This window comes from Zalophus californianus, chromosome 8 (genome assembly GCF_009762305.2).
Source record: "Zalophus californianus isolate mZalCal1 chromosome 8, mZalCal1.pri.v2, whole genome shotgun sequence".
NCBI classification, from domain to species: domain Eukaryota; kingdom Metazoa; phylum Chordata; class Mammalia; order Carnivora; family Otariidae; genus Zalophus; species Zalophus californianus.
Window position 1 is genome coordinate 135077552 of NC_045602.1, and position 27998 is coordinate 135105549.

Here is a 27998-nt window from a genome sequence, read left to right on the forward strand (position 1 = left end):
CCTTGATTATTAAAAATGAGTTGAAAATGAGTAAATATCAGTGAAGTGGTACCCAGGAGGTCTGGTCCAGTTCCTGCAGTGGTATTGAACGACGGGGTAACAAGACCCCAGGGGAAAGGAACTCAGTGTGGGGCAGCTTTTGTAATCGCAGGCTGGTTGCCTGGAGTCCAGGGCCACGTGGCCATCCTTGTGGCCATCCTTGTGGCCTGGGGCACCAAGTGGGCGTGGAGAGGCCAAGGGTCATAGGAGGAGCCTGCACAAACCTGTCCCGAATCCTGGGTGTGCTGCCACCCAGGGCAGCCTCCACCCCAGACCAGGGCTGGTATTTTTAGCGCACCGGCACCCTGCACAGCCTCCTACACTCTGACCAAATTTAGAAATCTCAAGAGGTCTTTGCACTTCCACGCCCTCAGTAGGAGCAATGAATGAAAAGGCCTCCAGCTCTCAGCCTAGCTAGAGCCAACCCTAACGTTTGCAGGGCTCTCTCTCTGGACGGGTCGGGAAGCCCAGGATTCATCCACCAGTGAGAGAAAGCATGCTGCAGAATCATGTGTGCGGTCTGGGACTACCGCCGCGAAAGCACAACAAAATCCGCCACGTGAAAGCGTGTCTGGGCTGCGGAGCCAGGAGAGGGGTGTGGGAGGGACCCCCTCTGCACAGACTGCCAACAACGGGAATGGGGGTGGGGTGGGGGAGGGGGTGGCGCTGGAGGCTGGGAGATGAGAAACTGTGTGTGCTCTTATCAGCGGTTTATATTAACCATTTCCTTTGTTAAAACAAGTATGTGTTACTTCTGAAATTTGAAAACCCTGAGCACCAAAGGTCTAAAAACATCCCAAGACTGAAAAGGGCATCAACCTGAACGCTTCTAAGGAATCTCAGTGAACCCAGGGCTTCCAAGACTTCCAGTGGTAGACCCTCACTGCTTCTGACAACCACACATCCATCCCTAATCGCCCAGATGTTCCCCGGAGGCTCCCGCTCAGGGCTCTGGTCCCCGGGTTCTAACTCCACCGCCAGCCCCAGGGAGGGGCGTGGCCATGGCTGGCCAATCAGAGCACTGCATGTCCCTGGCTCTTCAGGGCTGGGGCTGGCCCCTAGCAGGGAGATAACTGGAAACAGAAAACCCAAAACCCTTTGCTGAAGAGTTACTGTGGAAGCTCCTGCCCTACGAACCAATTCATTCCCTGTTGGCGGAGCTTGTCTGAGACGTGTCTGAGTCGGGATTGGGTCTCTGTGAACAAAGGTCTGATGGCTCAATGACCAGGAATGTTGATATAGGGGGTTAAACAGGGCCAATATTAAAATTAAATGATATAAGTTTATAATTAAATGAATTATATTAAAACCAAAGGTGGTAAATACCCAGAACGTATCACCCCCGGCTTAATTCACTACCCTTTACTTTCTATGCCCTTGGGGTGATTTACCTCCTCCTGTTTCTCTACAGTGGAAATGCCCTATGATGGTGTGTGCCTGGGGGGTCTCTTCCCAACTCCACACCCATGGAGTCACACTGGTAGCTTGGAACCTGTCATGGAGGGGGTACTTACACCATGGGATCTGGCAAATGCCATCAATAGGGTTCTCCCACCCAAAGCCCTTGTTAAACACTTACCAGCAGAAAGGAGGCCAGGTAACACGTGCAGGGGTTCGTCTGTTCTTCAGGAACCCCAAGTAATAGGAAGGAGAGTGTGTAAGCATCTTCAGGGCAAGAACCATGCTTTGTCTCATGTGGTTTTCCCAGCATCTAGCTGAGACATTCAATTTATGTGTGTTGATTGACTTGCGGAAATGAGGCTCCAAGAAGTCAAAGGCTTTGCCCAAGGTCACCTGGGGTGGGGTAAGGACCTGAGCACAGTTACTCCAGATCGTGAGCCCCACCTTGGGATCAGTTCTTTCTTTGTGCAGTGCTCTCTGACACCCTGCTGACTGAAAGGCCCTGCGGGAGGCTGGGCCAAAATGCTCTGTGGTCAGCAATGAAGGAGAGTCTGCTCCTCCCAGCAGCCCTGATGTTCAAGGCCTCTGTTTTGAGCACTCATTCCTTGGCAGCTTGCAACGTTGCAAGGTGATTTTAGCAAGTGCATGGGCATAGCATTTAATAACATGGAATCCCAAGTTGAGGGGGGCATGGCTTTTCCAAAATACATGCAGCAAAAACCAAAAGGACAAATAGACAAATCCACAATTATAGGTGAAGACCTCAGCATTCTCCTCTCTAAGCTGTTGAAAGAACAAAAAGACAGAAAATCAGTAGGGATATAAAAGCGCTGGACAACCCGATCAACTTGACCTAACTGGCATTTTAGAACATTCCACCCAACAGCAGAATACACATTTTTCTCAAGTGCACATTGAACATTCACCAAAGTAGACCTTCCTCTGGACAATAAAACAAATCCTAACAGACTGAAGAGAAATGACATCAGACAAAGTGTTCTCTGATCATAATGTAATAAATCTGGAAATCACTAACGGAAAGGTATCTGGGAAATTCCCAAAGATTTGAAAGTTAAACATACTTCTAAATAACCCATGGATCCAAGTGGTAATCTCAAGGGAAAGTAGAAAATATTTTGAACTGACTAAAAATAAAAACACAACATATCAAGGTTTATAAAATGCAAATAAAGCAGTACCAAGAGGGAATTTTATAACATCAAGTGCTTACGTTAGAAAACAAAAAATGGTTTCAAGTGAATTACCCAAGCTCCTACTTTAAGAAACCAGAAAAAAAGTGGCAAATGTAATCGGAAAGAGTGAAGTGATAAAGATAAGAACAGAAATCAACGGACTTAAAATTAAGAAAACGAGAAAGAAAATTAATGAAACAAAAAAGCTGGGTCTTTGGACAGATGAACAACATTGATAAACCTCCAGCTAGACTGACCATGGCAGAAAAGGAGAAGACAGAATCAACAGTGTTAGGAAGGAACTCCAGACATAACAAAGATAATAAAGGAATATCACAAACAACTTTATTCCCTAGAATTTGCAGCTGAGATGAAATGAGCAGATGCCTGAAAGACATGAACTACCAAAGCTGGCTCCGGCAAGAAGACTCAGCCATAAAAAAGAATGACATTTTGCCATTTGCAACAGCATGGATGGATCTAGAGAGTGTAATGCTAGGCGAAGTCAGTCAGAGAAAGAGAAATACCATGTGATTTTACTCATATGTGGGATTTAAGAAACAAAACAAATGAGCAAAGCAAAAAAGAGACAAACCAAAACACCAGACTCTTAAATAATTACGTAGAACAAACTGGTGGTTGCCAGAGGGGAGGTGGGTGGGGAGATGGGTAGGAAAAAAGCAAAGAAAGAATAGATAACCGGAATAATCTGGTTATCAAATAGTTATCAAAGAAATGAAATTCACAGTTACAACTTTCTAATAAAGAAAACTCCAGGTCAGGTGATTTCACTGGTAAATACTACCAATCAAGGAGGAAATAATCTTAATTCTACAAACTCTTCTAGAAAACAGGAAAGGAGGAAACACTTCCTAATTCAGTTTATGAGGCTAGCATTATCCTAATACCAAAGATATTACAAGAAAACTATAGACCAATATTGCTTGTGCACATGAATGAAGAAAATGCTCAACAAAATATTACCAAATCAACTTTGGCAAAATATAAAAAGGATAATAGATCATGACCAAGTGAGGTTTATCCCGAAATGCAGGGCAGGTTCAACATCGGAAAATCAGCCAATGTAATCCATCATATCAGCAGATATAGAAAAAGCATATAATCATCTTAATTGATGCAGAAAAAGCACTTGACAAAATTCAACACTCTTTCATGATGAATTCTCAGCAAACTGGTAACGGAAAGAGATAAAGGGCTTTTACAAAAACCTTATAGCTAACATCATACTTACTGGCAAAACACTCAATGTAATTCCCCTAAATTGGGAGGAAGGCAAAGCTGTCTATTCTCACCACTCCTATTCAGCGTCATACTGGAGGTCCGAGACACTGTAATATGGCAGGAAAATAAAAACAGAGACAGATTAGAGAGGGAGAAATAAAATTGTCTCTATTTGCAGATGGCATGATTATCTATACACAAAACATAAGGGAATCTACAAACTACCAGAACTGATCATAAGTGAGTTTAGCAAGTTTGCAGGATACAAGGTCAATATACAAAACTCAACTGCATGTTTCTATACTAACAATGAACAATTAAGAAACCAAAATTTCAGAAATAGTACAATTTACAATAGTACCAAAAATCAAAACAAACCAAAAACCATGAAAAACTTTGGTATAAATCCAACATCTGTGCAAGATCTATATGCCGAAAACTACAAACAGTGATGAAAGATATCAAAGACTTAACTAAATGGAGAGATATACTGTGTTCATGGACTGAAAGACTACATTGTTAAAATGCTAAATTCGTTCCAAAAGGATCTATAAATGTATATCCCCGCAAAGTCTCAGGAACATTTTCTTGTACAAATCAACAAGCGTATTTGACAGTTTATAGGGAAAGGCAAAAGATCTCAGATAACCAAAACAATTTAGGAGAAGAAGAACAGTGTTGGAGGACTCACATTTTCTGTTTCGATGCTTACTCTAAAGTTATAGTAATCAAGGCAGCCTGGTACTGATGAAAGGCTGGATCAGTGGAACAGAATGGAGTCCAGAAATAGATCCCCACATGTGTGACCAATTTGTTTTCGGCACAGCTGCAAGGGGAATTCAATGGACAAAGGATAGTTCTTTCAATAAGGGGCACCAGAACAACTGGTCATCCACAGTGAAAAAATGAACCTTGATCCACACCTTGCAAATTTAACTCAACATGGATCACAGACTTAATTGCAAAGCATAAAATTATAAGACTTCTAGAAATAGACCTAGGAAAATATCCTGTGACCTTGAGTTATGCAGAGATTATCTATGCCACTAACAGAATGGTTCATCAAAGATAGGATAAATTAGATTTCATGAAAACTTGTAAAAAATCTGCTCTTTTGAAAACACCATTAAGAGAGGGAAAAGGCAAGACACGGACCATGAGAAAATACTTGCAAAACTCTGTCTGATCAAGAGTTCCTAAATAACTCTCCAACAACCCAATTTATTTTTATTTATTTATTTATTTATTTTTAAAGATTTTATTTATTTATTTGACAGAGAGAGAACACAAGCAGGGGGAGTGGGAGAGGGAGAGGCAGGCTTCCCGCCGAGCAGGGAGCCCGATGCAGGGCTCGATCCCAGGACCCTGGGATCATGACCCGAGCCGAAGGCAGTCGCTTAACCAACTGAGCCACCCAGGCGCCCCTCCAACAACCCAATTTAAAAAAAGAGTTAAAAGATCTGACCATTTTAGCAAAGAAGATACGCAGATGACAAAGAAGCCCATGGGAGGATTTTCAAAATCACTAGTTACTAGCGAAATGCAAATCAAATTAAAACCACCACGAGATATCACCACATACCAACTAGGATGGTTAAAAACAAAACGGTGCAAACCCTGACAAAACTGAGTGATGGTGAGGCTGTGGAGAAATTGGAAGGCTCATCCCAAGTTGGTAGGAGGGCGGAACGGTGCGTCCACTTTGGGAAACAGTTTGGCAGTTTCTTGTGACGTTAGACATACATCTCCCTTAGGACTCTGAATTCTCACCTCGAGAGAAATGAAAATGCATGTTTGTGCACCAGTGTTGACGATGGCTTCATTCATTATCTTCCTGAACTGGGAACGGCTCGAATGTCCTTGAGCTGGTATATGGATAAGCAAATTGCAGAATATCGTACGATGGAATATGACTCAGAAATAAAAAGGAAGGAGCAAGTGATCCACACAAGAGCAGGGTTGACTCTCAGAGGCATTCCATGCAATAAGAGAAGGCAGACCCCAATACTTACTGTATGATTCTTTCTCTGTGACACGCTGGTAGTGACAACTGGGGACATAAAGGAGTCAGTAGTTGCCGGGGGTGGAGAGTAGGGTATGGCTGGCTCCAAAGCCACATGGGGTGACAGACCTGCTCTGAGTCTTGACCGTGGTGATGGTTACACGACCATGCATTTGTCAAAACTCATAAAATTGTACACAGAGGGGAAATTACTCTGTAGGTAAGTTATACCTCAAAAAAAAAATGTAAGAAAAAGAAAAAAAAAGGCATTCTTGGAAAATGGCACTAAGAAGGATTCTGGTATCCATTTCACTTAAATAAAAAGTATGATTAGTAAACTAATTTGCATTTGGCCTCCACGTGGAGGCCTCACCTTCCCATGACAGATTTCTGGTTTTTCACGGAATTTTTTTAAAACAAAAAATTTGAAAAGTATAAGCAAGTATCTATCTGTACACATCCAGCCCTCCATGCTGAGATCGTCCTGTTGAAATAAAAGGGAGGAATAATTTCTTTTAAAGATTTTATTTATTTGAGAGAGAGAGAAAGAGAGAGCAGAAGCCAGGGGAGGGGGCAGTAGGAGAAGCAGACGCCCTGATGAGCAGGGAGCCCGACGTGGGACTCGATCCCAGGACCCCGAGATCATGACCTGAGCTGAAGGCAGACGCTTGACCAACTGAGCCACCCAGGTGTCCCCTCAAAGGTAGGAATACTCTTTAAGAAGACCCAGCTGTTCTTATTCGGAAATGGGTCTGGATGACTCAAAGTGGAACATTGCCCTGACACAGGACAAAACAGCTTGCCAGGTCAGACAAATGCATTTTCCAGCGGTCGATCTGTCTTGTGTGTGCTCTGCGTGATACATGTCCTGTCAGCCGGGAGGGGTCACTCCTGTCTCCCTCCCCTTCCCACGGGCTATGCTCTGTCACCGTAAAAAGGCTATCACATTTGCTCCCCAGTCACCTGAGTGTGTGATCTCAGTGCTAAAGTGCGGAGGAGGTCTGGCAAATTCTGCAACATGGGTCACGTGTCACTCCCAGAGCTCTGCCTTCTTCCATTCCTTCTGGAACAAAACCCAGTTGGCAGGTCATCAGAGAGATGCTGAGTCGCTCTCTTTGGGTAGAACCACCTAGAATGAGATGGTTAGGGCCTGGAGACTGAACACACCTTCAGTTTTCCCAACATTTGTGAAAACAGGGAAGAGACCAGCCTGGAGAGCAGGTGCCCTCTGCCCCCCCTCCCATACTCCCAGGGCTGGCTTTGCACCAAACCTGGCTATGGAAAATGCTGATTCTCGGGCACCACTCCCCCAAGAGTCTTGTTCTGTGGGCCTGCAGGGGTCCGGTCTGGGAGTCTGTATTTTTCACAAGCTCCCTAGATCATCCCAACACCCAGAGATTCCTGAACCACCATTGTTGAGGGCCTTGGGGTCACTGGAAATTCCCCCAAGGTTGATGGGATCAGATGAAGGTCAGGTATGTTGTGTGGCCAGACACACGCAGAGCCACGATTCAGGAGGAGCCCTACTCGCCAAGGCAGATGGAGTGACCAGGTGACCGGCACAGTGACAAGCACATATCCAAATGACAGGGGACGCTGCTCTGAGCAGGACCCAGGCACTCGGTACAGGCAGCCACCAGAGCAGGAAGCACCCCCAGAGGACTGGCGCGTCCCTGGAAGACAACGTGGGCGTGCCCCCCCCCCCCTCCTGCTGCAGGCGGGGACAGGGGCTCCAGCAGCTTCCTCCCCTGCCTGCCGACTCCACCCCACTCTCCCAGCTCCTCTGGCAAACGGCAAATGCACCAGGCTGCAACCTGGCGGCTCGTGCATAACAGGGCTCTTCTCAGTTTCCTAAAAATTTACTTGCCTTGAGATTTGGCTCTTCTGAGGGATTGGACGTTCAGTAGTCAGATAGAACATGGAGCATTCGTACGGGATTGTGTATCTGCATTTTTGGGGTCATGTTCTAAATTCCAGGCTGACAAAGTCAAAAAAAGGATCGAAGTCAGCCATTGTGGCCCCTTTCTAGGGGAAGTCATGGGGGGCTGACCCTGTGGTCTCCAGGGTTCGTCCTGGGGGTAAGTGTTCCAGGGGTCTCACTGCTAAGTGGGACACATCCATCCGTGAAGTCTAATTTTCTCCACCTCCTCCCAAAGGGTCCTGCTTTCAAATACTAGCTCTTTAAAGTTAGAACTAGCATCAGAACTCTGGGCCGGTTTAATGACGCTCCATGGCTGGAACACAACAAAAGTGTTTATTTCTGGATTTCCTTTAAAATCAATTTTTGAACTCCTGAGGGCAGCTGTATTTAAATCCTTCTATACGAGCAGCAAACCCGGGCATGCCTCTGTAATGAAACTATTTCCTGCTCGAGACAAATTATTTAACTGACAACCTGGCTGTTTTTATCAAACAGAAAAATCCTAGACTCTCTTTAAAAATTATTTTGTCAGTATTCCCATATAATTTCAATGCTGCATGCACCTTACTCTCATTTTTTTAGGGGGAAAAGAAGTTCTCAGGCTTTGAAATACTAGCTGAGCTTCTCCCCACAAACAAGTGCGTGTTTCCAGTTTCCAGGTGGCCATTAAGGAACAGGGCTGCCTTGGGAAAACACAGCCTTTTCTACCAATATAGTGACTGATGATGATTGACTTAAAGTAATTCATTGTCTAGCATGATCTTTTCTGTTATCATTTGACCGATTCTGATAGTTCAGGCCTCGGGATGTAATTATAGTAACTATTAGGATGAGTCTTTTAATCAGCGACCTTTGGACTCATATACAAACTGTCATATTTCATTAGCAGGAAGTGACAGCAACACGCTGTTTCAGCTCCTTGCTTGCTCCTATGGGGAATATTGCACCACGAGAGCTCTTTGTAGCCTTCCTATATGGTCTCCTGTGGCTGGCTTCCAGCCACGGTGGCTCAGTTAGGAGGGTTTTTTGTTTTGTTTTGTTTTGTTTTACCGAATTTTTGGTCCCTGTGAGCACAGTTGAGTGTCCCGTGCAGGGCTCTCTCTGCAAATGCACAGAAGAATCAGCATGTGCGCCTTTGGAAATCCTAAACTGTGCCTGCTTGTAATACAAGGATTTATTGAAACAAAGCTCCTAATCATAGCCGTGCCTTGGAAATGATACAGAAGTTGCTAAAGTAGCATCATAAACTAGGCTGCCACTTAAAATCCGGGCTTTGTCTGATACACTCAATTAAAAATCAACTGCCATAAGGAGATGGGGTCATGTGGAAACGTTTAGTTGATTATTTGAGGCTTTGACTGGACGTGTTTAATAGCGCTACCCATTAACGCTGGATTGTCATAGAGACTTCGTTCACGGGGGCTGTTCAGTAAGCTTCTCAATAGTTATCAAAAGGAGTTAACATTTCTAAGGGAAACCACACCTGGGAAAGGAGAGTTTCTTGCCATTTTCAAAAGGTGGGCACTTTGTAATATGAACTGCTCCCCGCTCCCCAAGCCTTTCACTGACTGACCTCGAACAATAAATAGCATCCGTCAGGCCTTTATACAGTAACGCTGTTGTCAAACAATGTTGTAATCTAAACACCCTTCCCCCAAAACAGAGACGTTAAATTGTGCAAGAGGTGTACATTCCAGAACGGTTTCCTGCTGGATCTCAAAACCATTGTAAAGCGTTCTAAAACGCAGAGCCGAGCAAGGTGTCCTCCCGCGCGGGTTTTGCAAACACCCCTTTCTTAGCCACCTCGCGGGCAAGAAATCCTCCCGCTCCTCTTGGAGACAGACCTGCTTTTGGTTCATCTTTCTGTACCGTACAAAATCGATCCAACTAACCGCCGAGACTTTGTTATACCTCTGTGTTCTTATCAGTCTCCAATAGCCGACCTGTCCCGATGTTGGAAAAGGAAGAAATGCCTGCCCTCTTGTGGGTACGATTGTCCTTGCTCCTGTCACGGAAATCCAATGCACTCATCGTGCACTTGAGGACCAAATGAGTTTCTCCTTTTGTCCGGGTGTCGGTCTGGGGTGGGGGCGGGGAGTCTGGGCACTTAGCTGAATCAAAGCTGAGCAGGCGCATTTAGCCCTATGTAATAGCTCATCCAGGCGTGCTGGTGCAAAGCACTGCAAATGACCTACAAGATCTTGTTGAAGTGTTTGTGATGGTGTTCAGATACAAACTGGGCTTGCATTTTCGACCGTGTTTCTTTTTAAGTTAAAAAAACTTAATTGTAATAACATACAGTAAAAAATGTACTCTTTTAGCCATTTCTTTGTATGCAGTCCAGTAGTGTTGAGTTCCTAACATTGTTTTGCGAGTGGTTCCAGAGCTCTGTCTTGCAAAACCGCAGCTCTATCCCCATTAAACACTGACTCCCCATTCCCTCCCGCCAGCCCCTGGTAACCACCATGCTACTTGCTGTCGCTATGAATTGATGATTCTAACTACTACATGTAAGTGGAAACATATGGTATTTGCCCTTTGGGTCTGGCTTACCTCGCTGAGCATCATGTCTTTAAGGTTCATCCCTGTTGTAGCCTGGGCCAGAGTTTCCTTCAAGGCTGAATTATGTTCTACCATATGGATAGTGCACGTTTTATTTATCTACTCACCCACTGATGGACATTTGGGTTGCTTCCACCTTTTGGCTACTGTGAATAATGCTGCCGTACCCCTGGGTGTACAAGTCTCTCTCTGAGAACCTGCTTTCAGTTCTTATGGGTATATAACCAGATTGCTGGATCATACGGTAATTCGATTCTTAATTTTTTGATGGACCCCGCTGTTCTTCACAGTGGTCGCACCATTTTCCAGTCCTACCCACAGTGCACAAGGCTCCAATTTCTCCACATCCTTACCAGGCAAAGGGGACATTTTTTAGAACCATCATTCACAGAAAACAAAGATAGCAATTTAAGTCGTTTCATTTTATTGAGTTATGCAAAACAGCTTTAAACAACAAATAAGGTGTTACAAAAAGTCAAAGTGTCACAATAGCCCACAACGGAGAATTTAAGCCTCATCATGTGAACTCAATTAATTTGCTCTGATGAAAAGAATAAATGCCCTTCCAGCTGGAGAGTGCCTCTACGTGTTCACTTTATACAGGGCTTTTGGACTTTGAAGATCAGCAGATCAGCATTTTAAGAATTTGAGTTTAGTTAACCGGGTGGTGGGGTGGGGGGAGTCCTTACACAATGCACCTGTGTAACAAATCATCGTGATGCACGCTTTTAATATCTCACAACTTTATTTGCTAATCATATCTCAATAAAGGCGAAAAAACGGAATTTGGGACCTATGGATGATTTTAAACTAGGGGGAGAAAAGTTCAGAGCAAACACAGCTGCTGACTAAGAAGGAAAGTATGAAAAATATATCATTATAAAGATGGGTACTAGTGAATTTTAAGTACCAAAGAGGCATTTCGCATGTTGCTCGAAGCTGAGAAAAGTCTCTTCAACTGGCAAAGGAGAAATACTCACCAATTACAGGGCATGACATGCGAAGTACAATTTCTTCACAAATACACATTTCATTATCAGTACACATTTCATTATGTTTCTCCTCACTCTGCCACTTATTTAAAAAAGTATCAACAAAGTTTTCGCAAAACAAAAGGGTGATGAACTGTATCCTAGTAGGTGACAATGGACTGTCACCAGGGAAATTTCATACCTGCCAGAAAACATAATTTAGGAAGAATACAAACTCTAAAAGTGAACCTTGCTCGTAGACCAAAGTAAAATAATTACGCATGACCATCTAGTCTAATCTAGAGGTTTCCATCTTCTACTCAGCTTTTTTTCCCCCACAATATTAAGATCTTTCTTGTTGAGTTTAGAACTAATGAAGAGTATTAGGGTAGCTTTAAATTTTATGGAAAATTCATCTGTATTAAAAAAGGATATAAAATTACGTTTTCAGGTTTAAAAAATCATATTAGAAATATAAAGGGTGTGTACAATTTAACATAAAGTATCCCAGCTTTGGCTGTTGGCTGAAGCACTAAATAGTCTGTACTTAGAGCTGAGATAACTAGTGTCCCCTCCCAAATCACTGCCCATTCATTGCAGGCCACCCTACCAGTATCAGGTGAATGAATTCATAGGTTAGAGGTTTTATCCTCCCAATTCAAGATCCGGGCCTTTTATAAAATAGTTGTCATGCTTTTTGAACCATCCAGTAGAAAAAAAAAATAGGCAAACAATTCCTAGTACTAACCCCAAACTTTGGAAAAATCGAGACCTTCCACTGTCACGAACTTAGTTGTTTCAAAGAAGACGCTACAAACTTCTAACTTGAAGAGTTAACCGCTGCAAACAGGAACTCTGAATCTCTGTCGCTTAGCCATCACAGGTCACTTCTTCAGCCGCGACGCCTCCGTAGGGGACAGGAACCACCTCTCCCGGGCACTGCTCCAGCCTCACGGCGGGCAACTCCTTAGCGGCAGCTTCTTGGGGAAAAGGCACAGGGTTTAGGCAAATTTAAAATAAAGTCAAGAAAACAGTGCACGTACCTTTTGGAAATAATCCCTTGATGTTTAACATAGCAAACATTTTAGAAAATGATTTTTTTTTCCATTTATAAGACACTCATGTAAGTATTTCTGATGGCACCTATGTGCTTCAGGGGGTTCTGAACCTTGGTCCCCTAAGCTTTTAGGGCCGGATGATTCTCTGCTGGGGGGCTGTCCTGTGTGTTGCACAGTATTTGGAGCATCCCCTGGTCTCTACCCACCGGAAGCCAGAAGAATGCCACTCCTCACTTGTGACACCAAACATGTTTCCAGGCACTGCCATATGTTTGCTGGGAAGCAGGCCCGCCCCTGGCTGAGAACCCGTGCTCTACGCTGAACGCAGGCCCTGCAGAACTCGACAGTGGCCGAGCCGCTCACCTGCCTTGTTTCGGAGCTCAGGGAATGACGTCTCCGGAATGACAAGGCCAGCTGCTCACAGGGCATTTGTCCCTATTGCCAGGGAGCCCATGCAGTCGGTTCGGGGTCACGCACTGTGCCGGGCACCCCCGTGAGCCACGCCTGGGTCCATAACCAACCCTGCCCACTCTCCAGCAGATTCTCGCCAGTATGACATTGGGAGCTTAAAAACAGACCGCTGTAAATCCGATGATATTCATCCCTCCACCCATTTCCCAAATTACTCCCCAAGAACACCCACGCAACTTCACTGCCTGCCCGTGAGAAGGGCAGACAAAGAGCCCACACTCACCAGAGCTTCACCTCCTGTGGGTTCAAGGTTGTTTGAAGACAGGCTTGCTTGTGGTTTCCGGAAGCATTTTGCGGGGAGAGCGGGGAGAGCACTAAGACCCGGGTCGTGCATACGCAAGGAACTCTGATTTGTAGAGACCTACCCCGAAACGCTGGGTGACCTACAGCTGACCCACCAGCAAAGTAGAAGCCAGACCATTATCTGGATAAAACAGGTTAAAAACCCCTGAAATGCAAATTAAGTATTTTTTGCTAGTATAAGCCGAGTTACTTGTTTCCATTCATGTTCGCTTAGGGTGCGACAGCTGACCATCCTAAATATGAGACATGTTTTAATACACCCAATCTTATCACTGTCCGTCTTTAAACCTACAAGGACTTTCCCATTCCTGCCCTTCTGGAAGGCAAGCATTCGGGGCAGGCAGCATTCCGCATGCCCTTCATGACCTGGTCCAAGTGATGTTCCTGTTTCAAACACCAGTGTAAGGCCGAGCGGGAGAGGGTGTCAACGCGGACCCACCTCTTACCCCTTTGATTTTGTTCTTTGTTTACTTCAGGGTCAGTGTCCGGGAGGCTCAGGGTCGACACAGGCAAGGTGCTGCCACCCAGTCGTGGAGGCCCATGGCCACCGTGGAAGCTGGTACACTTGAACTCTGCTCCACGGCCAACGGGTCACCAACCAAGGGCGACATTTTCAAAAACCCTTCCGTCTCCAATCGTTTGGTCTTCTGACAAAGGCTACTCTTACTCAGATAGGAGTTGGCCAAAGATTTTTAGAGGCTTGAATAGATAATTAAAAGAAAATACTGCATTTAGGTCTCAGGAGAGAGCCAGGAGGTTCGTCTAATTAGCCGAGAAGTCATACATTTATACGGACATTTTTGGGTCCGTCCCAGTTAAGAGCGTGGATCTCCGTAGCCTGGCCTCTGGATCTCTTCATGGTGGTCGGAAGATTTGAGTTGGATCTCACCTGTTTATCTTCTCCAGTAAAGGGCTGTGTTCATTATTTGCCTGTCCGGTTGGACAGGGAATGAATGAAAAGTGGGAATGAATGAACCCTGCTAACGGCAGGCCTGGTGTGGGCTCGAGGGCCAGGCCCGCCTTGGAGGGGAGCTCAGCGCAGGCGAGAGAGAATCGGATAAATGTGACCCCGAGCACCAGATGGGGGTGTGCAGAGCAGGGGCACAGCCCTGGGGTGTACGTGAGGTGGGGCTGACCCGGTCGGGGTGCAGAGCTGAGATCTCCGGGATCCACAGGTGAGATCTTGGGGATCCGTGGGTGAGTCAGCAGGAATTCCAGGCAAAGGGTGAGTCTGGCCAGTATGGTTAGGTGCCCGAGAGGGTGGGAGGCGGTAAGCCACACCCGAGGTCCCAGCCTTCGCAGTGCGGGGTGCACAGGGAAGGGCTTCCGGTGGTGGGTAGCAGGAACAGAGGGGAGAGGCGCTGAGACGGGGGTCCCGGACATCTTGGGGAGACAGGGTGGACCTGGTCCCACACCTGTGGCCTTGAGAAGTGGGTGGGGGCGCTGCCAGTGGGTCATGGCTGCAAACACCAGCACGGATCAGGAGAGAACGAGCCCGGGGGTGGGAGGGACAGCAGAGAGGTGGCAAGACTTCAGTTTTAAATGGACGGACTTGGAGACCGCCAAGAGGGGACGCTCGCCAGGCAGCGGCGGCACGGGGACGGCAGTCCAGATCACCAGGGCCCTGCCACGGCAGAGGGTGAGGGTCTTGCATGCAGGTGTGGGGTGGGCGCAGGTGCGCAAGTCATATAGGCGCTGAGGGGCGCCACTGTGGACGCAAGGCGAGGTGAGAGCAGCTGTGGGTAGGAGAGGAGGAGGAGAAGCGGCTGGGGGAACAAGGGAAAACGCCAGGAGGATGGAGGCATGTGGGGCAAGCAGGAGGAGCCATGGTCAAGAGGGGTGACCAGTCAGTGGTGCCACGGCTGCCGAGGAGGGACAGGCCAGTGGGACGTGCTAACAGGGAGCCTCCGGGCACCTCAGTGGGGTGACGGGGCAGAAGGCAGATGCAGGGGCCCGGGAGGGGCAGGAGTGAGCCCCCCGGGAACATGATGGGAGTTTCTGGACCAGGGAGGGTGGGCGTCGTGCGGGGGTTCATTTTTTTTCTTATGACACCTGGGTGTGTTTAAGGTTGGCAGGTGGGAGCAGGCTGGGTGCGGGCAACAGGCCAGCAGGCGAGGGAGGGGAAATGCGGAGGTAGGAACAGGGAGGCGGGTGCCAGGCGGAGTCACCACGGGGCCTCAGACCTCAGAAGGCCGTGGGGGGGGGGGGCGGTGGCGGTGGGACTCCTCCGTAAAACCATGAAAAAGTGGTGTTTTACGACACTGTCAGTGTAAAGACCAGTCTGGTCCAGGCTGGCTCCGTCGTTTTTATATTCGTATTGGGATGTTCATTTCTCTTCTGCGTTTACCCCGCAAGCACGGCGGGCCGACCTGTGCCTGCAGACGGAGAAGCCGGGGAGCTCGGAGAGGACGGCTGGAACACCAGTCTGAACTCCTGTCCGAACTCCAGCCCGGGGCGGGAAGACGCGGACACGTGGAGGGAGGTCTGAACAGCTCGTTGTGTCCTGCTCAGAAGATCTCCAGGCCCACCACCCGCTTCCCAGACAGGGGGACTGTTTAGTACAAGTATATCTCAAGTAGCAGGTGGGATATACTCACCCTAAACAAGTATTCGTTGTTTATCCGAAATTCAAAGTTAGCCGGGCAACCCCTATTTTATCTGGCAACTCTGAAGCAAGGAAACGCCTGGCTGCTATCCGGGGGAACATTCACTAGTCAAGGATTGGGGCTGGGATCAAAATACGGGGCATTTAAGAATGAGGATGTCATGCAAACATTTTCCGTTTGTTTACGCGATAAGGTCATGTGGTTTCCAGCCATGCTTTTCAGTTCTGAGATTCTCATAGGACAGGAATGGACACCGTAACAGAACACGTCCGAAGAGTCAGGTCTGTCCCCTCACGGAGCAGAGCCTTTCACAGGGCAGACTGGACACAGGCCCTTTTTGCTCTAACCTGGGAACCCACGTCTGCCCCCCTGAGGCCAATGATAAAGACTCTGATGCCCACAGTGGCCCCAAAAGAGAGAGGTTCCCCATCCTAATCCCCCCAAACCTGTGACTGTAACCTTATGTGGAACAAGGATCTCTGAAAATATAATTAGGTCAAGGGTCTCAAGATGAGATCATCCTGGATTTTCCAGTTACTACGTCCAGGGACAGGTGTCCTTGGAAAGGAGAGGAGAGACAGACAGGGAAGAAGGCTGGGGTGATGTGTCCACAAGCCAAGAGATGCCTGGAGAGACCAGCAGCTGGAAGAGGCGGGTGGGCATCTCCCCAGAACCTTCATAGGGAGCACAAGCTCTTTTGACACCTTGAGTTAGGACTTCTGGGCCCCAGAGCTAAGAGACGGTAAGCCTGCGTTGTTCCAAAGCCACTCAGTTTGTGGTCACTGCTGCAGCAGCCCCAGGACATTTACACGGCACCTGCCAGGTACAGGAGACAGCCCGCCAGCTTCAAGAGGGGGTAGCCTTCCGCCTAGGCAGCCTGGCCCGCCAGGAGCCCCCGTGACGGGGGGTGTGGACGCCAACCGGGGGGGGGGGGAGGCACTCTGCCGCTCTGACAGGTGCAGAAGCCATCAAGCCCACTGCGCCAGGGACCCACCCGGGCAAAATGAAGCTCAAAATCTGTCCGAGGTGGCAGGGGGCGGCCACAGAGTGGGGCCCAGGACACACCAGTGCGTCCCCTGCACGGTAACACGCAGCACCCAGGACGTGATACCAAGAAAATCACTCCCAGGTTAGAACCCCATTGGTTGAAAAAGAGTTACCGTCTTCCTGGACTGCCTCTTTTGGCACGGCTGGCTTTCTCTTGGTTCTTCTCGCTTTCCCCAAGGCAGCTGGCTTTCCTGGCCCCGAGCCACACTTCGCCGAGTGTCTCTGCATGTTACTCTGTTGGAGAAATGACACGGGGCGCGCGGGGAGTCAGCAGCCCCGACGGAATGCCATTTATTATTATTTTTTTTTAAAGATTTTATTTATTTATTTGACAGAGAGAGAGACAGCGAGAGAGAGAACACAAGCAGGTGAAGAGGGAGAGGGAGAAGCAGACTCCCCGCGGAGCAGGGAAGCCCGATGCGGGGCTCGATCCCAGGACCCTGGGATCATGACCTGAGCCGAAGGCAGACGCTTAACAACTGAGCCACCCAGGCGCCCCCGGAATGCCATTTAGAATCCCACAGGTAAAGACCCAGGCGCTGGAAAGTGGGGAAACGTGTGCCTAGTATATTCTTTCTTTCTTTCTTTTTAAAAAAGATATTTACTTATTTTAGATTGAGAGAGAAAGCGCACTCAAGTGGGGAGAGGTGCAGAGAGAGAGGGACAAGCAGACTCTGCGCTGAGCACAGACCTCAACACAGGACTTGATCCCATGACCCTGAGATCATGACCTGAGCCAAAATCATGAGCGGGAAGCTTAACCGACTGAGCCACCCAGGCGCCCGATGCCTGGTATATTCTTGTACAAAAAAGGTGGCTTTTTAAAAAAGGGGACCCCTCTGTTGTGTTTAGGACTAGCCAAAAGCGAGCTTATTTTAAATATATATATTTTTATTTATATATATACATTTTATATTTATTATTTTAGTATATTTATTAAATATGTAAATTTAATATAAATTTATATAAATAAGTATATAAATATTTATATATAAGTAAATATAAATAAATAAAATAAAATAAAAATAAATATATATATTTTTATCATAGAAATCAATGAGAAGACAACATCTATTCTTCTAGAATGCATCTACTCTCCAAAGTGAGGCTTGATGTTGACCCAGAAATTCAATAGACTGTCAATTTTAAGAAAATCAATCATACACCGTATGAATTTCACTGCCCTGCCAACCTCTCTCCTGGCCTATCATGCATGGAGTTATTGAACGTATACACAACACTCAAAATTAAGAGGGAAGTCACGGATTTCCCGGTCAAGCCGATTAACAATGCATTCTTACATAGGAACACTTAGGATGACTTAAGTTAGGAATCTTTCACTGTTTGGGAAGTTCATTTGGAAAGTAAGATCCTGGTGACGTGTCAGTCAATTTGCTGATGATATAAAATCTTGCACCTAATTTCTACTTTGGCTTCAGCATGGTGCTCCGCTGGACTGTCCTGGTTGTAGAAGGGGAAGGATTCATGTGTAAGTGGAGGGGGGCTGTTACAGGTTACTGAAACTTCTTCCATTTTGGGTTGGCAAATGATAGTCCATGGGTCAAATCCAGTCGGCCAACTGTTTTTGAAAAACAAGTTTTCTGGGGGTGGGCGCCTGGGTGGCTCAGTGTGTTAAGTGTCTGCCTTCGGCTTGGGTCATGATCCCGGGGTCCTGGGATGGAGCCCCTTGTCAGGCTCCCTGCTCAGTGGGGAGCCGGCTTCTCCTTCTCCCTCTGCCACTCTTCCTGCTTGTGTTCTCTCACTCACTCTCTCGCTCTCAAATAAAATATATATATATATATATATATATATATATATATATATATATATATATATATAAAGTTTTCTGGAACACTGCCATGTCTATTTGTTTATGAATTGTCCATCTACGGATGCTTTTGTGTTACAACAGTAGTTGGGCCAGAAACTGGTCTGCAAAGCTGAAAATATTACTACCTGGCCCTATACAGAAGAAAGTTTGCCGACCCCTGATGTATACGATGATCATGCACAAACGGAGCCTTTTGGGGCCAAGGATTGTTTTGAGGATATGATGATCGCAATGGCCTCTCCCCCAGCAATGAACACACTCGTGCACACATACACACAATCTCCCTCCAAATTCATGAAGCTCATGGCTAACGACTCTGGACATCAGCTTTGGATTAATAAACAGCCAAAAACACATCCAGCCTTTAAAACGTAAGTGCACTAAGATTTTAAGTAAACCAATATGACGTTTAGATTATTTAGGACTCAGGGGGCAGAGTGATATGACAGACATACGCGTCAGAAGACTATTTCTCAGGAGAGGAGGGATCCAGCATTTGGAATCCAGAGCAGGGGTCCTCACTGGGGAAGAAAGGCGCCCACGGCCCTACAACATTCTGGTGTGGAAACCATCGCGTGTTAAAGAATGGGAGTTTGTGAATGACGCACTTTCTAAAAATTAAGTTGGATTCAAGTATCCAGATACGCACATATTTCTTTATTTTTAAAGAGTTCATATTTTAGGGCAGATTTAGATTCAGAGCATAATTGAGAGGGAGACAGAATTTCCCTTACGCCCCTTGCCCCCCCCACCACACACAGCCTCCCCGATTATCCGAATCCTCACCAGATGCTTTTGTTACAATCAATGAACCTACATGGACACATCACAATCACCCAAAGCCTGCAGTTTATACTGAGGTTCACTTTTGGTGGTGTTTGTTCGGTGGGTGTGGACAAATGTATAATGACCATATCCACCATTCTGGTATCACACAGACTAGTTTGGCTGCCCTAAAACTCCTCTGTGATGCACCCGTTCATCCCTCCTCCCCAACCCCTGGAAACCACCCATCTTGTTACTGTGTCCGTAGTTCTGCCTCTTCCAGAATGCCCTATGGCTGGAATCGTACAGTGTGTACCCTTTTCAGATTGGCTTCTTTCACTTAGTAATATGCTTTTAAGATTCTTTCATGTCTTCATGGCTTGATGGCTCATTTCTTTGTAGTCCTGAACACTACTCCATTATCTCGATGGACCTGTTTATCCATCACCTACTGAAGGACTTCTTGGTTGCTTCCAAGTTTTGGTGATTACGAATAAAGCGGCTATAAACATCCAGGTGCAAGTTTTTGTGTGGACGTAAGTTTTCTACTCCTTTGGGTGAATAGGAGTGTGAGTGCTGGATTGCATGGTAAGAGTATGTTTAGTTTTATAAGAAACCACCAAACTGTCTTCCAATGTGGCTGCACCATTTTGCATGCCGCCCAGCAACGCCCAAGTGCTTGGTCTGCTCCACATCCTGGCCAGTGTCTGGTATCCTCAGGGCTCTGGATTTTTGGCCATTTTTGATAGGTGTGTGGTGGTGTCTTGATTTATTTGCATTTCCCTGATGACGTACGACGTGGAGCATCTCTTCATGTGCTTACCTGCCACCTGTACATGTTCTCTGGTGAGGGGTCTGTAAAAATCCTTGGCCCATTTTTTAAATCAGGTTATCTGTTTTCTTAGGGTTGTGTTTTAAGAGTTCTTTGTGTATTTTGGATGACCGTCCTCTATCCGATGTGACTTTTGCGTATCTTTTCTCCCTGTAGCTTGTCTTCTGGAGTCAGAGGTCGTGCATTTTAGTGAAGGCCAGCTTACGGATGATTTCTGTCATGGATGGCACCGTTAGTGTTGTCCCTGAAAAGTCCCTGCCAAACCCTAACAAGATTTTCTCTTGTTATCTTCATGGGTTTTATAGTTTTGCATTTTACCTTTAGGTCTGTGATCCATTTTGAATTCATTTTAGTGAAGGGTGTCAGGTCTCCTTCTAGATTTTTCATTTTCGCTAAGCACGGATTCCCACGACCCTGAGATCATGACCTGAGCCGAAATCAAGAGCCAGCCACTCAACCGACTGAGCCACCCAGGTGTCCCTAATGTGCGGAGACTCTGATGGGAATTGCACTGAACCTACAGATGAAGTTGTAAAGGACTGACATCTTGACATTGTTTTCTTATCCATAAACATGGACTATTTTCCTCCATTTATACAGTTTTTCTTTGATTTCATTCATCAAACCTTTTTTCATTTCCATTGTAGCAATTCTTTGTGGTTCTTTCTTAGGATTTCCATCTCTCTGCTCATGTTGCTCACCTGGTCTTGCGTGCCGTCTACTTTATCCACTAGCACCCTTAGCGTGGGAATCAGGGCTGTTTTAAATTCGTGATGATTCCAACATCCCTGCCATGCCTGTTTTTGCTGTTCTGTCTCTCCAAACTGTGATTTTGCCTTTGGGGATGACTTACTAAGTTTTCCTGACAGCTGGACTTGACGCCCTGGGGAAAAGGAGCAGCTGTAAACAGAGCTTTGGGAACGTGGAGGGGAGGTGGGGGGAGGGGGCGTGCTCTGTAGCCTGGGACCGGGTCTCACTGTGTCCGTGAGCTGTGCTTCTGGACCGTGAACCTCACAAGTGTTTCTCGCTTTTATTTCCCATCTCAGGTGGGACCAGAGGGCTGTTGTGGGCTGGAGTCAGGTATCTCCCTTCCACCGGGTCACTTAGTTCTGATGATACCCCAGCGGATTAGGCTCTGGTCAACTGGTTTCCCCAGAGGGAGACCTTGTTAAAGAGAACAGAAGGTTCTGGGGTATTTCAGATCACTTCCTCCCCTTTCCCCGGCTGGAGGGAAGCAGAAGGGGATTCTTTTTCTGACGTTCACTGTGGGAACCTGGTCGGGCTCCTGGTGGTAAAACCCCCCGTACAGTGGGGGGCCCCTGTGACTTTGACTATAGTTTCTAACTCTCGGACTTGTCCACCTGAGCCTCCAGCAAGTCCTCAATTACCATTCAGGTTTTCCCGCCCCGGCGCTGGTTCCCGTGGAGGCTTCTGTCCGCGAGTCGCTGCTCTGGAACCCGTGACTCAGTGTTCACCTGTCCGTCTCCATTCTTCGGGGCGGTGGTTGGCCCTGTGTGCTCCCCTCTCCCTACAGATCCTAGAAGAGTTGATTTTTCAATCTATTCAGGTGTTTACTTGTTGTTAGGACAGAGTGGCAACTTCCAAGTGGAACTGGAAACGGGTTATTTAATTTTTTTAACAGCTTTATTGAGATTTAATTCATATACCATACAATTCTTCCATTTAAATTGTGTAATTCAGTGGCTTATTCCTAGTGTTGTAAAGCCATCACCACCATCAATTTCAGAACAACATTTCAAAAAGAAACCCTACGCTCTTAGGAGTCACTCTCCGTCTTCCTCTCCTTCAGCCCCTGGCAACCACTAAGCTACCTTCCGTCTCTGTGAATATTCTGGACATTTCCTAGAAAGGGAATCACAGAATATATGGCTTCTTTTAAGGTTCGCCACGTTGTCACATGTACACATTCCTTTTAATGGCTGTGTAATATTCCATCGCACAGATGTACAATGTTTTATCTCATCATCGGTTGATGTACCTTCGGGTAGTTTCCGCTTTTTGGAGCTGTTTATGAATGACGCTGCTCTGAATATTCGCGTACAAGTTTCTGTGTGGTCCTTCTGAGTATATTCCTGGGAGTGGGACTGCTGGATTGTGCACTAACTTTATGTTTCACTTTTTGAGAAAAAGCCAGACTATCTTCCAAGGTGGCGTCACCATTTTCAGATCCCACCGGCGCTGTGGGAGGGCTCTGATGTTCCCGTATCTTTTGTTATCGGTTTCCTTTGACTGTAGCCACCTCCATGGCTGGCCCTACATGTTCTCGCTACGATTCTGCTTTGCATTTCCCGAGCAACAAACGACGCTAAGCATCTTTTCATGTGCTTATAGGCCATTTGTAGATCTTGTGTGAAGAAATGTCTATTTAGATCCTCTGCCTATTTTTCACTGGGTATTTGTCTTTTTATCCTTACACTGTAAGAGGTTTTATATGTAGGTGCTCCTCATTTTACCATACTCTGCTTTACTGCACTTTGCAGGCACTGCATTTTTTATAAATGGAAGGTCTGTAGCAATCTGGCATCGAGCAAGTCTACTGATGCTGTTTCCAGAAAGCTCATAACTGTATCTCTGCATCGCACTTGTGTAATTCTCGCGATATTTCAAACTTTTACATCATTATTGTATTTGTTATAGTGATCTGTGATCAGTGATTACAACTTGCCAAAAGCTCAAATGATGGTTAGCACTTTTTAGCTGTGAAGTATTTTTAAATTATGGTACGTACTTTTTTTTAAAGACATAATGCTATTGCATACTTAATAGACTATAGCAATAGTGTAACTGTAACTTTTATATGCACTGGGAAACCAACACATTCCTTTGACTCACTTTATCTGAGGTGCTTTACTGGAGAACTAAAGCCTACACCCTCCCCAAGGTACGCCTGTATTCTAGATGCAAGTCCGAATACACTTTCTTGAACGCAAGAAAAGTTTTCAAAACTTCTGATTGTATGTTCTGAGGAATTCTATGAGGCAGACTCATTCTTTTCTCTGTTTTCTGGTTCTTCACACCAAAGGGCAGGCTCTTTACAATATTGACTCTTTACAACGTTAACTCGGTATGAACGCTGTGTTTGGAGTGTTGTCACTACTTGTATTTGAAAAGTTGAACTTAGGAGTATTAACACTCCAGAATTACCCAGGAAACCACAAAGAGAAAAGATAAAGCTTTCTCCCCGTAAAGAGTCAACTTCAGATAATTCAAAACTTTTATAAAAGCTAGCCGGGAGCGCATACATTGTCTAGAGACCTGGCTCATCATCTGTTGTGGTTTTGCAATGACCACAAATTCTTCCACGCTCTTCCTTTCAAAAGGAACACCGCCCCCCACCTCTTGGATGTGGGCTGGACCTAGTGATTCGTTTCTAATGAGCAGAAGTAATGGGCCACTTTTAAAACTAGCTGACAAAGGGCACAGTTGCTCTCTCCCCCTCTCCCCCTTGCTCTGGGTCATGAGGACACTCGAGCAGCCCAATGAGGAGGTCCACGTGGTAAGGAACTGAAGCCTCCTGCCAACAGTCATGGGAGGGCACCATCTTGGGAGTGGAGCCTCCAGCCCCTCCAGGCCTTGGGTGATGTGGCCCCCAGCGGACAATATCCTGACTGTAACCTCATGAGAGACGCCGAGCCAGACCCATCCATCCAAGCCCCTCCCAAATTCCTGCCCCACAGAGAATGTGCGGTAATAAATGTTTGTTGTTTTTTAAGCTACTAAGTTTTGAGGTGATGTGTTAGATAGCAACAGATAAATAATATGGCACCTAAAAAAAAACAAAACACGGAAGACTAAACGTATTTCTTATCAGAGTACCAACAACACCGCTCTAAGAACATCTCTGAGATATTTTGAAAATTGCATCCTCTCTGTGAAATAGCCTAAATCTAATTCACAGGAACAATGTTAAAATGCTACACTTAAAGCAGGAGTCTTTGAAGATTCTGGGGAGTATGAGAATTCCCTAGAACGATTTGTAAGATTTTGTTTGCAGAATTGTCTTTTTTCACGGAAGGGGAGACCACACTTTGGTAAGATTTTCAAGAGCTCTGTGACTCCAAAAAACTAATAACCACTTCCCTAAGGCAGGACAGATGCTGCCTTCAGCCCTGACAAGTTTCTATAATTGGGTTTAAACCCCTGAGTGTGTCAGCGCCCGTGAAACAGAGGAACCTCTTCGGGGAGGACTTACTGTGACTTAAGTAAGCTTACCCAGCGGGAGAAGCCCTTGCCACACTTGGGGCATTCGTAAACGGCCGGGATGAAATTGGCATCATGGTATTTCTTGAAGTGCACATTTAGAAGTTGCTCCTGTCGGAAACGTTTATCACACGAGAGGCAGGGGAACGGCTTCTCTCCAGTGTGGGTGCGTATGTGAACGGTCATATGACGTTTCTAGGAGGGATGGGAAGGAAGACAAGCAGCTGAGCTACCTATGGGGATTTTTTTTTAGTCCTTGACATTATTTATTATATACCTTTCCTCCCTCCCCAACGATGAGCATATGATTAAGATAAATGACAGCACAGACATTGTCAGGATGGCATTGCTAGGGTTACAGTCTGGCCATCTAGGAACCAAACCCGTCCACCCTGCTGTGAGCCACCAGCGAGCTCGGGGCATGCGGTGGAACATTCCTTGCAGAGTGAAACAATAATCACCTGGCCCTCCAAGAGAGCTCAGGGATTTGCAGCCCGACTTCTGTAACTATTTGCAATGACCTGAGTTTACAAAGGGCAGATAGAGCCTGAACACAAAAATCTAATGTCAGAGGGGAGCCTGGGTGGCTTGATTGGTTAACATCCGACTCTTGGTGTGGGCTCAGGTCATGATCTCAGGGTCCTCGGATCTGCTCTCAGTGGGGCGTCTGCTGGAGAGTTTCTCCTTCTGCCCCTCCCCCTGCTCACGCACTCGAGATCTCTTTTTCAAATAAATAATTAAAAAAAAAATCTAATGTCAGAGTTTCAAGTCAGTGGCTATTTGGGGTTGGAAGAATATTAAGCCTCTAAATATTTCCCCTCCTGCTTCCTGATAAATATTAGGACAAATCTTAATATCTATTTAAAAGCATAACAGTGATAATAACTTGTCTTAGCAAAGAAACAACCAGAGATTTTAACTAAGATTTACATCAGTAAATAATTTGGAGAAGCAGGACACAAATATATATAAGGTCAAGCAAAAGGACCCGTTTTATTTAAAATGCTAGGATCACGCAGAGGAGACACATGCCCACTTCTTTGTTACTGTTCGTAACCGAACTGACCGTGTTCCTCCAAGGCTCCCTCCTATGGGTACCCTGTTCCCCACCTGCCTCTCCCCTCACCTTCCTTCCTGGACAGCGTGGCCCTGGTGGGACCTTGACTCCCAGGGTGGGACTGAGTGACGCTGTCCTGGGAAGAGGGTCGGTGGAAGGGCATGTGGGGAAGAGGGTCCTTTTTGTATTCCATTCCATTTCAATCCACTGATCTTTCTTATACTTTGAGTGAATCTTTTACCTATATGCATGATTTTGTAAAATAATGGACTGATTGGTCATCTGGTAAATCTCAGTTTATTGAGCTATGGAGATCTTCTAACTGTTGACACATTTCATGACACCGTATAAAGCAATGTTTTCTTAAAATCGCTCAAGTCTCGTTAAAAAAGTCTTCAAGTGTTAGCAAGCTGTCAAGCTCGTGGTGGTGGAAATGCAAACTTCTAATTGTTTATTTCCTCGTGACAGCTGAAATCATATCTTTGCCAACACATCTTCCTTGAAGTGACTGACTCACTTTATTTACTTTCCAAAAAGGCACAGGGTGTTGCCACATGTCTGAGATGGAAGCAGCAGAGTTTGTCACCTGTTCTTTCAAGTGAAAACAGCAGCTCAGGAAAGAATGGCTAGTTGAGCTGGCAACTCGGACAATGTGCCAGGAGCTTCCCTCCCGACAGCCACTGGGTTTGTCGGGAGATGGCAGTGGTACCTTATCGGTATAAGTATTCAGGGTCAAGACTGAACGAAGCCGGTAACTGTCACCGCCCCATCGAGAACAGTCTTAAGGAAAACTGCCCTTTATCTTTGCAGCCAGAATAGGACTGTGAGGAACACAGCAGAGACCAGTCCTGCTTCGTGTCACTGCTCAGCTTGGTTCTGACGCACCTCCACCGCTTTGGCACCATCACCACCCATGTCAACATAGCAAAAAAGGGCAAATACTGTGTTGGCATGAATTAGTTAGTTAATGATCATCTTGATTTACGGCCCTGACTGGTTTCAAGGACGTGCAGGGGTCTGTAAACCATACCTTTTTTTCTTTTTTAAAGATTTTATTTATCTTAGAGAGGAAAGGGAGAAAGAGAAAGCACGCACAGGGAGGGAGGGGCAGAGGGAGAGAGAATCCTCAAGCACACTCCTCATCGAGTGTGGAGACTGACTCGAAGCTCGATCCCATGACCCTGAGATCATGACCTGAGCTGAAACCAGGAGCTGGATGCTTCACCGACTGCCTCACCCAGGCACCCCTGTCAACCATACTTTTAAGAACTGTGGCTTTGACGTATTGGCTCCTGGCTGCTTTCTGGTTATTCTGAACACCATCTTTCAAGAAAGCATGACCTTGTTCATTATTTTCAAAGTGACAGAGGATCCCCTCCTGACCCGCCCTTCTTGCATACACCGCTGCCTTCCTCTGCCTCCCCAAATTGCCCAAAACCTAGTACCTGCATGCAGGCATAACTGCAGTATTCACACTTGAACCTCTTCTCGTTCTTATGAGTCTTCTGGTGCTGAATGAGGGCATAGCGTTCATGGAAGACAGCAGAACAACAGCGACACTTCATCTCTGTGGCCTTGTAAGTATGCAGGTTGCGCAGATGGACACCTAAAATAGCGACAGAACGGTAGGTGCTGAAACCGTATTATTTCTGTTAGCTGCTCTCCCGAGCCTCGTGTTGGGGCTTCTGGATCTCAGCACTACTAGCACCTGGAGCTGGTTTCTTCTTGGGGGAGCCGTCCTGGGCACTGTAGGAAGTTTAGCAGTGTCCCTGGCCTCCGCCCAGTAGATGCGAGTAGCATCCTTTTCTCCCCAGGTGTGACAACCAGAATGCCTCTAGATACTGCCAACTGCCTCCCAGGGAACGAAATCCTTCCCCACTGGGCGCTGCTGCTCAGAATGCACCACATGCTGACGAGTCCGCTGAATACCCTTTTCACCACAGAGTGAGACGCCGTTTAGGCTGGGGCATATCGGACCCAACGTGTTCAATGAACAAAGCACCTCGAGAACCTTATCATGGTGCGGGCGGGTTTTTAGGATAATGTTAAGGTGGTTTCACCTTAAAAACATATAACCTCTGTATCTTAACTTAAAAAAAAAAGCCCAGATGTTCTGTTGGAAGTCAATGCCCTGGTTCTTTCCTCTGTAGTAACTGACCTAGGACTCGCAGTGAAGTCTGATTGGACATGCTCTAGAATAATTTCTGTTGAACTGAGTCTAATGCATGGTGGTTTTGTGGTCCTTTGTGGAAAAGGCTAACCCCAATGGACACCTGGAGGAGGCACACCCGCGATGTGCTCACTCAGTCACTGAGGAGCCTGATCTCTCCAATGGGGGCAGGAAGACTTCACTGGTTCACAAAGCATCTTACCAGGTATGCGGAGTGGGCTGCCTACTGAAATGAGGTGTGATCTACATCATTTCGTGTTGTCAAAGCCCTGTTTCCTTTCTGGGCAACAGGCTTGTGGCTCTTGT

At 46.4% G+C, this 27998-nt stretch overlaps 1 protein-coding gene across 2 annotated transcripts in view; it reads right to left on the reverse strand.

Moving 5' to 3' along the window:
- Nucleotides 1-10781: 10781 nt before the first annotated feature.
- The window catches only part of CTCFL (CCCTC-binding factor like), a 29201-nt gene continuing 11984 nt past the window's right edge, over nt 10782-27998 (reverse strand). The window contains exons 8-11 of one of the 2 annotated variants that reach the window (XM_027622546.1): nt 26968-27128; nt 24478-24660; nt 16930-17050; nt 10782-12308 (exon numbers count right to left, since the gene is read on the reverse strand). In XM_027622546.1, the coding sequence (XP_027478347.1) occupies nt 12202-12308; nt 16930-17050; nt 24478-24660; nt 26968-27128 (572 nt within the window). In that variant the 3' untranslated portion in view covers nt 10782-12201. Of the gene's footprint in view, nt 12312-16929; nt 17051-24477; nt 24661-26967; nt 27129-27998 lie in introns of both variants that reach the window. The other variant, XM_027622545.1, reaches the window with a different exon arrangement.